Source organism: Castor canadensis, chromosome 16 (assembly GCF_047511655.1).
Source record: "Castor canadensis chromosome 16, mCasCan1.hap1v2, whole genome shotgun sequence".
Lineage (NCBI taxonomy): Eukaryota > Metazoa > Chordata > Mammalia > Rodentia > Castoridae > Castor > Castor canadensis.
Genome location: NC_133401.1, coordinates 30,487,162 through 30,500,559, shown reverse-complemented (window position 1 = coordinate 30,500,559; position 13,398 = coordinate 30,487,162). Strand labels below are relative to the sequence as shown.

General features: G+C 42.5%; 1 protein-coding gene and 1 pseudogene across 2 annotated transcripts; one reads left to right on the top strand and one right to left on the bottom strand.

Moving 5' to 3' along the window:
• The first annotated feature begins 578 nt into the window (after positions 1-578).
• On the top strand, positions 579-1,574 carry LOC109678795 (vomeronasal type-1 receptor 1-like; annotated as a pseudogene).
• Positions 1,575-4,498: 2,924 nt separating this feature from the next.
• On the bottom strand, positions 4,499-10,561 carry Znf772 (zinc finger protein 772). Of its 2 annotated transcripts, XM_020154234.2 has the most exons (5): positions 10,291-10,561; positions 9,705-9,743; positions 8,192-8,318; positions 7,586-7,702; positions 4,499-7,154 (listed from the first exon to the last, which is right to left on the bottom strand). In XM_020154234.2, exons 1-5 carry the CDS (start codon positions 10,321-10,323, stop codon positions 6,016-6,018), a joined length of 1,455 nt encoding a protein of 484 aa, XP_020009823.1. In that variant the 5' UTR covers positions 10,324-10,561; the 3' UTR covers positions 4,499-6,015. The 2 variants fall into 2 exon arrangements, with proteins under 2 accessions (XP_020009823.1, XP_020009822.1); XM_020154233.2 differs by lacking the exon at positions 7,586-7,702.
• Between the last annotated feature and the right edge of the window lie 2,837 nt (positions 10,562-13,398).

The window sequence follows — 13,398 nt, the reverse complement described above, 5'->3', positions numbered from 1 at the left end:
TCCATCAGGTCCACGTGTGACCTTACCCATCTTCATGGCTATCTCTTGTGGCTGTGTGTCAATCAGACACTGTGGCAGGTTGTTCCCAGATTTCTGGGCTTGGGCTTGATCTTTGTTTGTTTGTATCCAGAATAACTCAAACTTAAAAAGTAGGCCCTCTGTCAGAATTGTGCTTGAGTAAAGCACTGTCAGTGTTATCTCTCCACTGTGGTTCCAAAGTATGCACTTTTCTTCATTCATCTAGAAATTCTTGTGGATGATACACACACACACATGCCTAACACTTTCTCCATATTCTAGTGTTTTTCAATATGTTACTCAACATGAACTTAATCTATGTCTTCCAACATAGAATGAATGGAAATCCCACTGAATTCAGACACAAACTCTTCCACTCACCTCTACAGTGGTGCCTATCTGTACTGCAGTGCAGCCTCATTCGTGGACCTCATTCCCTGCACGTGGACATTGGCTCATTTCCAATGGAGATTTCCATGAATTGCCTTTGCACAAATGAGCAGAAAGCATTAATTCTTGCTTTAATGGAGAAACTCTATTTAGGCTAAACAGGACAAGCTATGTCTCTAGTGACGAAGACATTTTTATAGTTATTTCCCTCTAGTGATTTCGCCAACTTCAACTGAAGTGAACACTTCCTAGATATTGATGGAATGGCTTCTGGAAAGTTGGAAATGGGGTTTATCTTCCTCACTCAGACTATAGTTGTAATCTTGGGGAATTCCTTTCTCCTTTTTTTGTGTAACTTCACCTTATTCATTGGACACAAGTTGAGACCCACAGACTTGATTCTCAACCAACTGGCCTTAGCCAATTCTTTGGTTCTTTTCTTCAAGAGGATACCACAGACTATGTCTGCTTGTAGAATGAAATACTTTCTGGGTGATATTGGATGCAAACTTGTCTTTTATAATTACAGACTGGGCACCGGAGTTTCCTTGAGCACTATCTGTCTGCTGAATGGATTCCAGGCCATCAAGATTGACTCCAGCATGTGCAGGTGGATGGCACTCAAGTTTAGATCCCTCAAGTTCATCGGCTTCTGTTGCTTCCTGTGCTGGATCCCACATATCTTTTTAAGTTCATGTCTTCTTAGAATTATGAGTGGTCCAGTGAGTAACCAGAACTACACTGGGAAAAATAATCAGGAAGACTGTTCTTGGCAAATGCAAGGGATATTTAGCCCATTATATGCAATCCTATATTTTTCCCTTGATTTTGTGTGTTTGGGCTACATGGTCCTTGTCCTGCACAGACATAAGCAGCAAGTCCAACACTTCCACTGTCACAGCCTCTCCTCCAGATGTTTCCATGAGGCCAGAGCCACATGCACCATCATGATCTTGGTGAGTTCATTTTTTACCTTCTACTCAGTGTATATTCTCTTGACTGTCTGGACGACTCTAGTTGCAAACCCAGGCCAGTGGACAGTGAACACCTCTGTGCTTGTGTCCTTGTGTTTTCCTGCACTCAGCCTCTTGTTGCTCATCATCCATGACACCCATGTCTCTCCGATATGCTTTGTCTGCAGGGTGAAGGAGAATTGGTTTTCATAATAATGGTTCCTATGCCATTGGTCTGTTGTTTGCTTGGATTCAGGTTTTTTATGTCAACTTTTTTTAAAGCTCATGTTCTATTAAGTGCTCAAAAATCATGATGCTGTTTTAAATGTGAGCAATAATGTCTGTCAACACAGAACTCAGAATAGGATTAAAGATGAGCATCATATATACTTTACACAATGAGCACTCTATCCATCTGTTACTAGTTCAAAGCAACTTTGGAAATTTCAAATGGTTCAATGCAGGGACATTCTGAGTTTAGAGTATTCAAATATATGGGAACCAAAATACTGTGTTCTGAGGAATTTTCACGTCTTTACAAATATTTCTGCCAGCTTCATTCAGGCATTTCTTGCATAGGCTAAGTCACCTGGAAAGGCCTTATTCAAGATACATAAACGGAGCCTCATAGGAGTGAGGGACATCTTGAGACTTATGGAGAGAGCAGAAAGATATTGTGCTGGAAATGTATATGTTTAGCATGCTGGGTTATCACCCAATGCAGCACTATACACCTCACCTCCTATTTACCAAAAATTAAAGGCAAGGATCATTCATTGGAAAAAAGTATCAGTGTACTCTATATAAGTTATTTGTAAAATATAAACCAAAATTATGTGCTTTAATGAAGAAACCTTAAATCTTTATGATGGCTTCAATGAAAATATGTAATGTTAATCTTCACAGAAAACAGATTATGAATTTTGAATGAGCAAACTAAAATATCTAAGTTATTTGCAAAATGTTTTATTACCTAGTTTCACTTAGGTAAAAAACTTGGAAAAATGTAAATAATAATATATGTAAGTAGTTTCTAAGGGTATATTTCTCTCTAGAAAATGGAGACATCATTATTTTAACTATTGTCATGTGATCTCTTACCATATGAAATCTAAGGATTTATGTAAATGTTTATCTGTGCAAGCTCTGTAATTATACACTGTGTTCTAAAATGCCAATGTTTGCTTATTTTTATACAGAAATTTGAGATTTGAAATCATTTCACTCCTAAACCATCACATTTACTTTTATTTCTTAATTTTTCATTAAAAAAAAACACACTCATGCACTTGTACTGTCATATTTATTTTCAGAAAACATTCTCTTAGGGTGGATTATTTTTATATTACTGTCTACCAGATGAAATATAAATAATGGTCATGTTTTTGCATCTAAATTCCAAGTGTAAATAAAACTATACCCATTATTTAGGAGAAAATATAAATGGAGTTATGTTTTGGTGTTCTTATTTCTGGCATTTTATTTTTATTTCTGTGGAAGCTAATTTTATTTATTTATTTATTAGCATATTATAGTTATAATGGGGGTACACTGTGACATTAATCACTCTTTAGGTTTGATCTGTGATAAGGAGATTGCTGAATATACAGACTACTGGTCATGTGGAAGTTTTGAGTGATGTAAATTTAGAGATTCACAGGAGGTGAATCAAAGTTAAAATGTACATGTAAAAAAATAGGTTAGGTAATGGGGGAAAGTGTCAGGAGGAGTGGAGAGTTGGGCTGAGGTTGAAGAGGGAAGGATTCAGACTAGCACATGGCATTTCTTGGTATAGGGAAAGATGGCCAGAATGACTGTGGTGACAGTCTAGATACTGGAAAGGTTTTGATGCCAGTATGTGTGCAGAAATATCTTGTTAATCAGACCAAACAAACTACCATGTACATCCTTCCCAGGTACACTAACTTGTTTTTTCCTCCCATATGTGGTCTTTTGTGTGCTTCCAAATGGGTGCTTTGAGTGTATACTTTGTTAAACTCATCACACTCCATCAGTATGTCCTCTGCTTCCTTTGTGTTTCCAGGGATTCTGGAGGTACTCTTCCCAGGCTGCATTATACCTGAAGGGTGAGTCTCTTACAACAATGCTTGCAGAAGTAGAGTAGAGAGCACTGAGTTCATGAAAGGGGGTGACATTTCTTCAGGATAATGATCTGTCCTCTGTGGTTTCATCTCAGGCTTAGATTTCTGTAGTATAGCTTCTCATATGATGCAATTACAGGTACTTGCATGCTGTTGTTTGAATTTTCCATGTCCTCTGACAAGGATCATGAGTAGCTACTGAAGGTGACTGGTGTACATAAAGATGAAGGACTGCACTGTGACAGGCTGATGACAAGCAAGACACATAGGCTGTGTATTCCATGTCACAGGTGACACCATGGGCAGCAGACAGAGTCGGGAGAAGCGGGCAAGGATATCCTAATGGGCCTTCTAGAAGAAGGCATACTTTACCCAAGTGGTGCTCTCTGGTGTGAGGATGGCAACTCAATGAGGAATAATTCCTAGTCGAGGGTAGTGAGACCTGTTTGTTCACCATGAGGTCCATGGACTCCATCCATATTCTGTGCAACAGACCTTCTAGGGTCTGAAAGAACTTACCGGGTAATGGTGTTATTTGTGTTCTTATGTGTGCTTTCAAGAGGGGGTTTTTGTGTACCCTTTGTTGCCTCTATCATTTATTGACCCCAATAAATGATCCCCTCCTTGTTGGGCTTCATCAACTCTTATATAATTAGATGGATAGGGCACGAGACAAGGTCCATAGACTTGTTTGACAAGGACTGTGTCAAACATGAGCACTCTTTCAGTTAAACCTCCTAAGGTGGTATGGTGTTTGGATTTGTGAAGCACAGTGCTATATGCTGCTAACTAGAAGCAAATGACCCATAAATGCAGTATTATCAGTGCCCCAGTCTGTGTGGCCTTGGCACACACAATGGACACTCATGCTGTGGTTCCCCTCTGACCTGCAGAGTGGTTCGTATGTAAGTTCTCTCCAGAGCACATGCTTTGGAACTATTTCTTCATGATGGAACATCCTCAGTAGAAGTACTAATGAACTACTGACACACAGTACAATATGGATGAATCAGAAAAAAATATACACAAACCAGATCCACATGAGTAAATGTTGTATTATTCCAATAAAATTGTAGAAAATGTAAACAAACCTACCATAACAGAAGATCAGGGGTTGCCTGGGGTTAGGAGGCAGAAGAGATTACAAAGGGAATCAGGAAACTTTTGACTTCACAGATGCAAAGGTGTATCAAAACTCATGAAATGGTACAAGTGTGTGTAGTTTGTTGCAGAAAATATTTAAATTGACACCAGACACCAAACTTAGTCGTGAGAGACACAAGTATGGGGTTCCAGTGAATTTCTACAAACCCTCATAGCAAAGCCACAGTGATGAAAAAATATGTGGATATACTTTTTAAATACACTTTTATTTTTTGAGATGGGGTCTTGCTATGTTGCTTGGCTTAGTCCGCCTCAGCCTCTCCAGTACCTGGGACTGCAGGCGCACATCACTGGGCCTGGTTACTGTGGATGCATTTTTGGAAGGGTCATGTTCCTTATGGTCTGATGCAGTCTCCCAAGTTCCTATTAATCAGCAGCCTTGTATCAGTTATGATTCATAGCTTGCCGTTTTAAAGGACACCAGTGATATCAGCCTACCAAATGACAGACTTCAGGTGCCAGGGGATCAAGATCTCCTCAAACAGCTGGAGAATATGAAATATCCTCTGGGAACAGAGACCGAATTTAAGTTGCTCCTGAACACACTACAGATTGGCACAACAAACTCCCACTGCCCAGGGTGACCTTGGTCACACAACCTATTTTGGCATATGGACAAGATGGAGGCCACCAAGATCTGTATTATTTCCTAGGAGAGGTGAAAGCATCAGTGCAAGTTATGATAATGCTTGAAAGAGAGCAATGCTTTGCAATCCCACTAGTATCTTCAAGACATGCACAATTACAGCTCTTACAAAAACTGTTTATCTGTTTGTGCTGGCAGAGCTGGCTTCTGTTCACAATCCATAAAATGAACAGAAACCCAAGGATTAAAGGTAGTCTAAAAAACAAGTCATTTGCTGCAAAACCAGAATATGAGATAGCAACTTCAGCTTAGGTGTTTCTGAGCTGGACAAGTCCATCATGAGATCAAAAATGTCCACACAGAATGGAAGCTGGGCAAGCAGCCAGCTGAGTCCTCCTGGCGAAACTGGGTCATGTCCAGTTAAATGAGCCTGGGGTGGAGGGGGGAATGTGAGAGTTCTCAAGAGTTCTCAAGGGGCTCAGGCTACGAATGATTCCCTCCAAGAAAGACAGGAGTATGGAGGTGTGCCTTTCAAGGCACACTGGGGTGCACAATGCAGAGTTCTGCCAGTGCAAAGAAAGGAGGCTTGTCAGGGGCACTGCCACTGACACAATTCTAGCAAGAGTCCTGGGCAGATTAGAAAATGCATCACAGCTCCCACATTCCACATAGCTGGCAGTCAGAATTTTCCCATGGTGGATGTTTGAGGTCCAACTTCTGGCTGATAGCTACACACAAAATATTGTTTTTCTCTAGAGTTAATTGTTATGGTAAACAAGGAGATGCCACAGTCCCTGATAACCTAAGGCCTTTCTCCAGTGTGAACTTTCCAATGCCGGATGAGGGAAGCCCTTTGCCTGAAGGCCTTCCCACATTCACTGCACTTATAAGGCCTTTCTCCAGTGTGAATTCTGTGGTGCTGAACAAGTACGTGTTTGTGGCTAAAAGCTTTTCCACATACACTACATATAAATGGTTTCTCTCCATTATGAACTCTTTGGTGTGCAATAAGATCAGAGCTTTGACTAAAGAACTTCCCACACAATATGCACTCATAAGGCTTTGCTCCAGTGTGAACACTCCAATGTTTAATAAGTCTGTATTTGTGACCAAAGTATTTCCCACATTCACTGCACTCATAAGGCCTTTCTCCAGAGTGTACACTCTCATGCTGAATAAGTGTAGATTTGTGGCTATAGGCTTTCCCACACTCACTGCATTTATAAGGCCTTGCTCCAGTGTGTACTCTCTGGTGTACAATAAGGTTGGAGCTGTGATTAAAAACCTTCCCACATATGCCGCATTCATAAGGCATTTCTCCAGTATGAATTCTCTGGTGTTGAGCAAGTATGGGTTTGCGGCTAAAGGATTTCCCACATTCACTGCACTCATAAGGCCTTTCTCCAGTGTGGACTCTCTGGTGCTGAACAAGTGAGTCTTTGCGACTGAAGGCCTTCCCACACTCACTGCACTTGTAATGTTTTTGTCCACTGTGAAAGGCCTCTTCATGCTTAGTGCTACCATGTGTATCCCACTCACAGTGAGGCAAATGATGCTGAAAAATGGTCGAGCTACTCATGAAGTCCTTACAATTCTCCTCTGTTGCAAAAGGCATCTCTGAGGGTTGGACAGGACAGCCGTTCATAAGAAACATCCTGCCCTCATCTCCTCTAAAAGGTTTCTCTTCATTGTGCTGCTTCTGGGGCTGGTGAAAGTTTATACTGATCCACAGCTGCTTCCCACATGCTGTATACATGTATGGTTTCTGCCCAGGATGAGTTTCCTGGGGCTCAGCCAAGTGTAAAATGTCTTTTAAGATTGGGCCACAAGGGTGGGCCTTTTGGGTAGAGGGGCCTCCCTTTGCAGGCCTGATCTCTGACACATCTACAGAAATGCTGTTCATACAAAGTGTTTCTTCATCCTCCACTCCATGACAACAACCTGAAAGCAGAGAAATGCTAGTCAGGTGGGAGGGGGCAGCCTCATTACCAACATGTGCCTAACACAACTAAGATCATAGATAAGAGGAGGCTGCTCTTGGGAGATTGGGACTTGTTTGTGCTCAAGAAAATCAAATTGCTACTGTGTAGTTAGTGTTTAAGGATTGCCTGGGGTATGCACACATATGACAATACATTGTGTATAGGGCAATGGTAGAAAAGGAGCAATGGAGAGAAACAGCTGAAATGTGGAGGTAAAGACACAGAATACCAGAGGCCAAAGGTCAGAGCACAAAAGATAATTGTGTAAATGGAAAAGTAGACAGAAATGAAGTGTGGTCAGTGACGCTGGTACTAAAACAACTGTGGGCACAGAGGTTATGGAATGATTTGAACTCATCCCTGACACCCTTTGCTTCCTCTCATGAGGACCACACCCACATAAAGTCTCCCTGGAAATGGCTTGAGACATCTCCATCCAGTCAGGTACCCACGGCTTAATGCCCAGCTCCAATGAATCAACTACATGGAACATGGAAGATGTATGTCCTAAAGGGAAGACAGGACAAGTAAATAGCCAAGACTGGTCTATGTGACCCATCTTACAGAGACAAAAATTAAGTATCATAAAAATAACCTCACAGTAGTGTCAACAAGTGACATATGGTCACTGGAAGTCAGGGGGATAGGTCAGCCACAGGAAATAAGGGCTAAAGAAAGGAAGCAGAATCTGGGGCTCAGAGTTTCATGGATATAGACAGAGGCATCCTGTCAAGGAGAGGAAAAGAAGGATATGACCCACTGGGCTGAATGCAGGGCCAGAACACTAGACTCCTTTATCCATTCCTGCAAGCTTTTGGGACAGCAGGAGGCAGAAGTGCATACATCCTAGGCCCAGCATCCACAACATCTATTTCAGGGGAACTATGGAAGTTGGTAGTGACCATGGCTCTGTTGTAGGAAGGATATGGCTGCCCTGAGAAAAAGGGAAAGAGAAAAACCCAGTCCAGGACACTGGGTGGGGTATGATGGCCTTACCCAATGAGGCCATAAGTGCAAAGTTCTCCAGCATCACATCACAGTACAGGATCCTCTGAGTCTCATCAAGGAGTTCCCATTCCTCCTGGGAGAAGTACACGTACACATCCTCAAAGTTCACCTGTCCCTGCCACAATGGAGAGAGTCAAATCCATGAGCAGCCTCTCTCCTAATAATCCCATCCATGTCCCCACATATGTACCTCATGCACACCTTCCTACCTAACTCTTCAACTCATAAGAAATACCGAGACTAGGTGCCACTGGTATTAGCTCTCTCCTAATGGCCCTATTAATCATTATGCCTATCAACAGAAATGATAGGCATATGGGCAAAAAGGCATTATTTAAGCTCTGAGCTTGGCATATAGGGCTCCACCCTTCTGCCCTTACTCCACTGGTTGCTAAAATCATGCTGACCAGACAACAAAAGTTCTGCTCACCTTTGTCCCTTAAGCTGGGTAATAAGGCCCAGGGGTTGTACGTCCACATTCCTGTACACATGTATATCATTATTTGGATCACACCAGTGTCCCAACTCTGGTCCTCTACCCTGTTGATGGTTTCCATCATTACCTTCCTACCTCACTAATTGCACTACCACTGTGAGGTGAAGATTCTCCTTCCAAAACCTCAATCTACACAACATCTTCTATGTTTTGGATATCACCATCCTGAACTCATTTTTAGAATTCTAGTCCTTTGTGCACAGCAGGACACTTGATACCTCCACTCAGTGTTCTCTGGAACATATCAGACTCTTCACATGGCCACAAATAAACTCTTGATATCTCCCTTGAATGATACTTCTAACACTGATCTGTCCACCTCAGATTATGGAGTTTCTACACTTCTAGTTGATAAGGCCAAAGATCTTTGAGTTACCTGCTTTTCTCGAATCAGAAATTCCAATCCAATCACTTCTCCAATCTATATAGTTACTTCTCCAATCTATACAGTAATGGCCAATGCATTACTCCCACTCACTTGGAATTAATGTAATAGCCTCTTTTGTTTCCTTGCCTCCACCATAACTCACCATAACCTTATCACACCCAGTTAGTTTTCCATCTGGCATCTAGAAGGTGGCTGTTAAAACCTAGGTCAGATCACTTCCATTCTCTCCTCCACACTTCCTACCACCTGTAGAATAGAGGCAAACCTCTTCTGCCAGCTGTTTCAGGCTCAACTCTGTCTCCCTGCCCTTGGTTCTTACCAGACATGATAGAGTCCTGCAGTTTCTTGGAAACTTCCCTCTCCGTCTCAAGTCAACTATTTGAACATGCTGGCTCATGAACCTAGAACCTTCCAACTTTATTCCAATGTTGCAAGAAATGAGCACACCTCTACATAAACCCTATGCTGGATTCAGGACTTTGGGCTTGGGGTTTGTCCAAGGTCCTCAGGTCCAAGAAATCAGAGAGTAGGAAGAAAGTGTTCTATATGACACCACAATCCTGGAGACCACATGGGTAAGGATGGGCTAGATGACAGCATGGACATGCTCCCCTCACCTGTTTAGGGTCCATGATTGTTTCCAAGTTCATAGAAACCTGTGGGGAGAGGGAAGGCTGTGAGAGGCAAGAAACCAGGAAGAAAACCCTAGGACGCTGGTCTATCCCCTATTTCTGCCCCTGCTACAAAGTGACCTGTGAGGTTGACTGTACCTCAGTCTTCAGGTAACAAATGAGACTAGCTCTCAATTTTATTGTGCTTCACTTTACTCCTCACCTCTCCCATCTCCAGAAAGCTAGAATCCCCTGAGCAGTCTATGGAATACTTTTAAACCTTCAGATGTGTCCCTCTTCTGTCCAGAACCTTCCCTGGCTCCCATGACCCTCAAAATAGAGGCCCAGCTGCTCAGGCTGACAGTCCAGGTGTGATTGCTCCTCACTCTGATCCATCCAAGCCTGTGCACCTGCTGGTCCCTGTACCTGTAACGCCCTTCCACAACATGGTCCGGCAGTCAGAAATGGGACTCAACCACGAGCGGTGTCACTAACCTAACCTAGGAGTCCGGGCTGCAGTAACCGGGGAACCTCTCATTCGAGGCTTTAGGATGCAAGTTTGAGGGTGGGGTAGGACGGGGGACAAACCCACCTGCGTCGGCTCCTTCAGCGTGATCGCCGCCATCCGGCCTATGGATCAAAAAAGGAGAGTGACAAGTGCGGCAACCGGGGGATTCCACCTTCCAGAGCCCAACGGCCGGTCAGTGGAGCGGCGTCACTGCGGAGCCTCAGGCTCACCTCTGTTTAGGGAAGACAACACCTCCTATCACGTTTTTCTTTTTCTGTCACTATGGGTTTGACATTGCACTCGAGACACACTAATTTATTAATCCAAAAGTAAACAAAATGGCCGCCCGGGAAGGGAACAGGAAGTCCCGCCCTAACGTCTTCCGCACGAACGGAAACGCCCTTTCCTCGGTCTTGATTGGCTAATAGCGGCTGAGGGTCCTGGGTAATGCAGTTCCCAGGAAACCAATGCTGTTGAGTGGTGATGCATATAACCTTCAAAGTAAAGGTCCAACCTCACCGCTAAAGATGCCTGGAATTGGCTTCTGGAGACTCTATGGACTAGGCAGAGCTCAATTTTCTCTGAAAGGAGCTGCAGCTGTATTTCTGACTGTAGTCTGTAACTTATATCAGAAATATTTAGAGCCATTTTTTCAGGCTTCCTTATGCAGAGAATACTCACAAAAAATATGGGCACACCCCACACTAATGTCACTCAGACATAGAGCTGGAAGCTAATAATGTGCTGTTTCTAGATACATTTATCCTGAGGCTCTACATCTAGTTTTCTGAGCCTTTCGGGTCAGGCACAAAATGGAAAATACTCCAGACACAGCCATGAGATGGAAACTGGAACAGGGATTTTTAAAAACTGGCTCTCTGAAACATCAGGGACTGTCCCTTCCTGTATAAACAATTCTATTTCTCAAGGTGCTGGCATTACAGCCCTACACAGTTTTTCTTCTAAGTGTAGTTTTTATGGAAAGTGAGCCCAGGCTTTCTTAGCTGACAAGTCCTGATTTCAAGTGTCTATGCACCAAATGGCATATCCAGTGGAAGCCCAGAGTTTCCACCACTGTTGGGAGATGACCCATTCTGTTAAGCTTTAATCTTGGGAGGGCCTGCAGTAAATTGGCACAATCTGGTTGGTTAGTTGCAGCAATCACCTTTCTCTCTAGTCCTATAGAAGCTTGTGTATTGAGGGTGGGCCTGTGCCTAGGACCTGGGATCGTCTGCTTCATTGACCCTCTTGGTGAGTTAGGAATTGTGGCCTCCAGCCCACCTTCCAGAGCCCAACGGCCCTGGACTCTGGTCATGGAGAGGGATCTATAATTTAAACTATGATGTTCCTACTTCTTACAGACATGGAAATATTCCTAATGGCTGAAAATAGAAATAGACTCCAGAATCTGAAGTGTGGTGTCATAGGCCTGTAATCTTAGCACTGGGGAGGCTGAGCCGGAGGACTGTGAATTTTAGGTTAGCCTGCACTACACAGCAAGACCCTGTCTTTGAAAAAGGCGGGGTGGGGGTGAGAATTCTGGAGGTTATAGAGAAAACTTATTGACCCAGGATATGCTGTTGTCATCTTCCTTTAAAAATATCATCATGGAATTTATTTTGTGAATTCAGTGAGCTTTGAATGAAATTATTATACTGATAATCATTTTACCTAAACTAAATGTAATCACTGAGTATGCTATTTTCAATTCTACACATACATGAATCTGTTTTAGTTGTTAAGCCCACCCATTTATTTATTCCTGTGGCAAAATAAAACTACATAACATTTTTCTTTAAAACTATCACACCCTCAGTGTGTTCTTAAGAGGTATACAAATTCTTTTTTTTTTAGATTAAAAACCACCATGTTAGAACAGTTTCCTTGGCATCTATTCTCACATTCCTAGCAAACTCCCAAGAGCTTGACTCATTTGATATTTGATAGTTACGTCTTTCTAATTTTACCATCGATGTCAGTTTCCTTAGATGATATGGTATTTCATCTAAGAATTTTCACCAAATTCTGAATTTTTCATAGATCTTATTACACTTTGGGAATTTTTCCATAGTTTGTAACATGCTTATTAGATTCATTTATACAGGTGTATGTCATGGTATTCACCTCAATTTCAAGACTTACCTACAATACATTAGGTGAATAATACAGATTTTTTTCCTAAGAGGTGTTTTTGAAGAAGTCAGACACCTATTTCTGTGTTTGGCTTAAGAAAGAGGGAGTTTTTTTCACACACTGTCCCACTGCTTTCATTGAGTCCCTCACTGCTCCTTACCCCCCTTCCTTACACAAGCCACACTGTGTCCTGATTGAAATAACTAATGATGAATTAAAAAACACAAAGACACAGTGAAAGTAACAAAAAACTTAGGACTTTTGCTATCCTACCATGTTATCAATTGCAATACTGGCTCCCTTCCTCTTTTCTATACTGAATACTAGTTCCAGGAAGGAATAAACACTTCACCATCTCTTGTCTTCATGACTCACCCCAAGGATATGATGAGGTTGAATATTGCTCAAGTTATAGATAAAAAGGACAGGAGAAAATTAAGGAAATAACATCATCATGAGGGGTGGGGGGCGGGGCATGGGTGAAGTAGTAGAGCACTTGCCTGGGTTCAAACCCCTGTACTGCCAAGAAAAAAAAAAAAAGATTGACAGGAAAGAAACAGATTCAGTGTTAGTGGGACAACGTATAATAAAGAGTTGATACCTGTTTTCCAACTTCTATTAGCAATAGTGAAGCATCCTACCTACCTGTAGGGAGTTAGCTTTGTATTTGGAAATAGTAGGGCAATGAGAATATGAAGTAGGAAGTGATAAAGGAGAGAATCAGGGGGAGAGTGGAGGAGGAAGGAATGTTGGCTTATTGTCGCCAACATTGCAGGGAGTGGCAACTTAACGTCCGATAGTGCCTCAGCCTTCCCCAAGCTGTGCTCACCTTGCGATTTGAACTTAGTCCACCGGCAGCTGGCTCCAAACCAGTCCTGGCTAGTTTTCAGTCTCCATATGCCTCCAGGACGCCCAGGGAATCTGACAGGCCGAGCGGAGAGTCCCGTCCACCTCGTTCAGGTTTACTCTTGATCAGTGTGATGGTGTTGCCGGTCGGGAGGAAATGGCGATGGTTTCCTGGTGAGTGGAGTTTAAATATTCGTAAAGGAGCGGTTTATC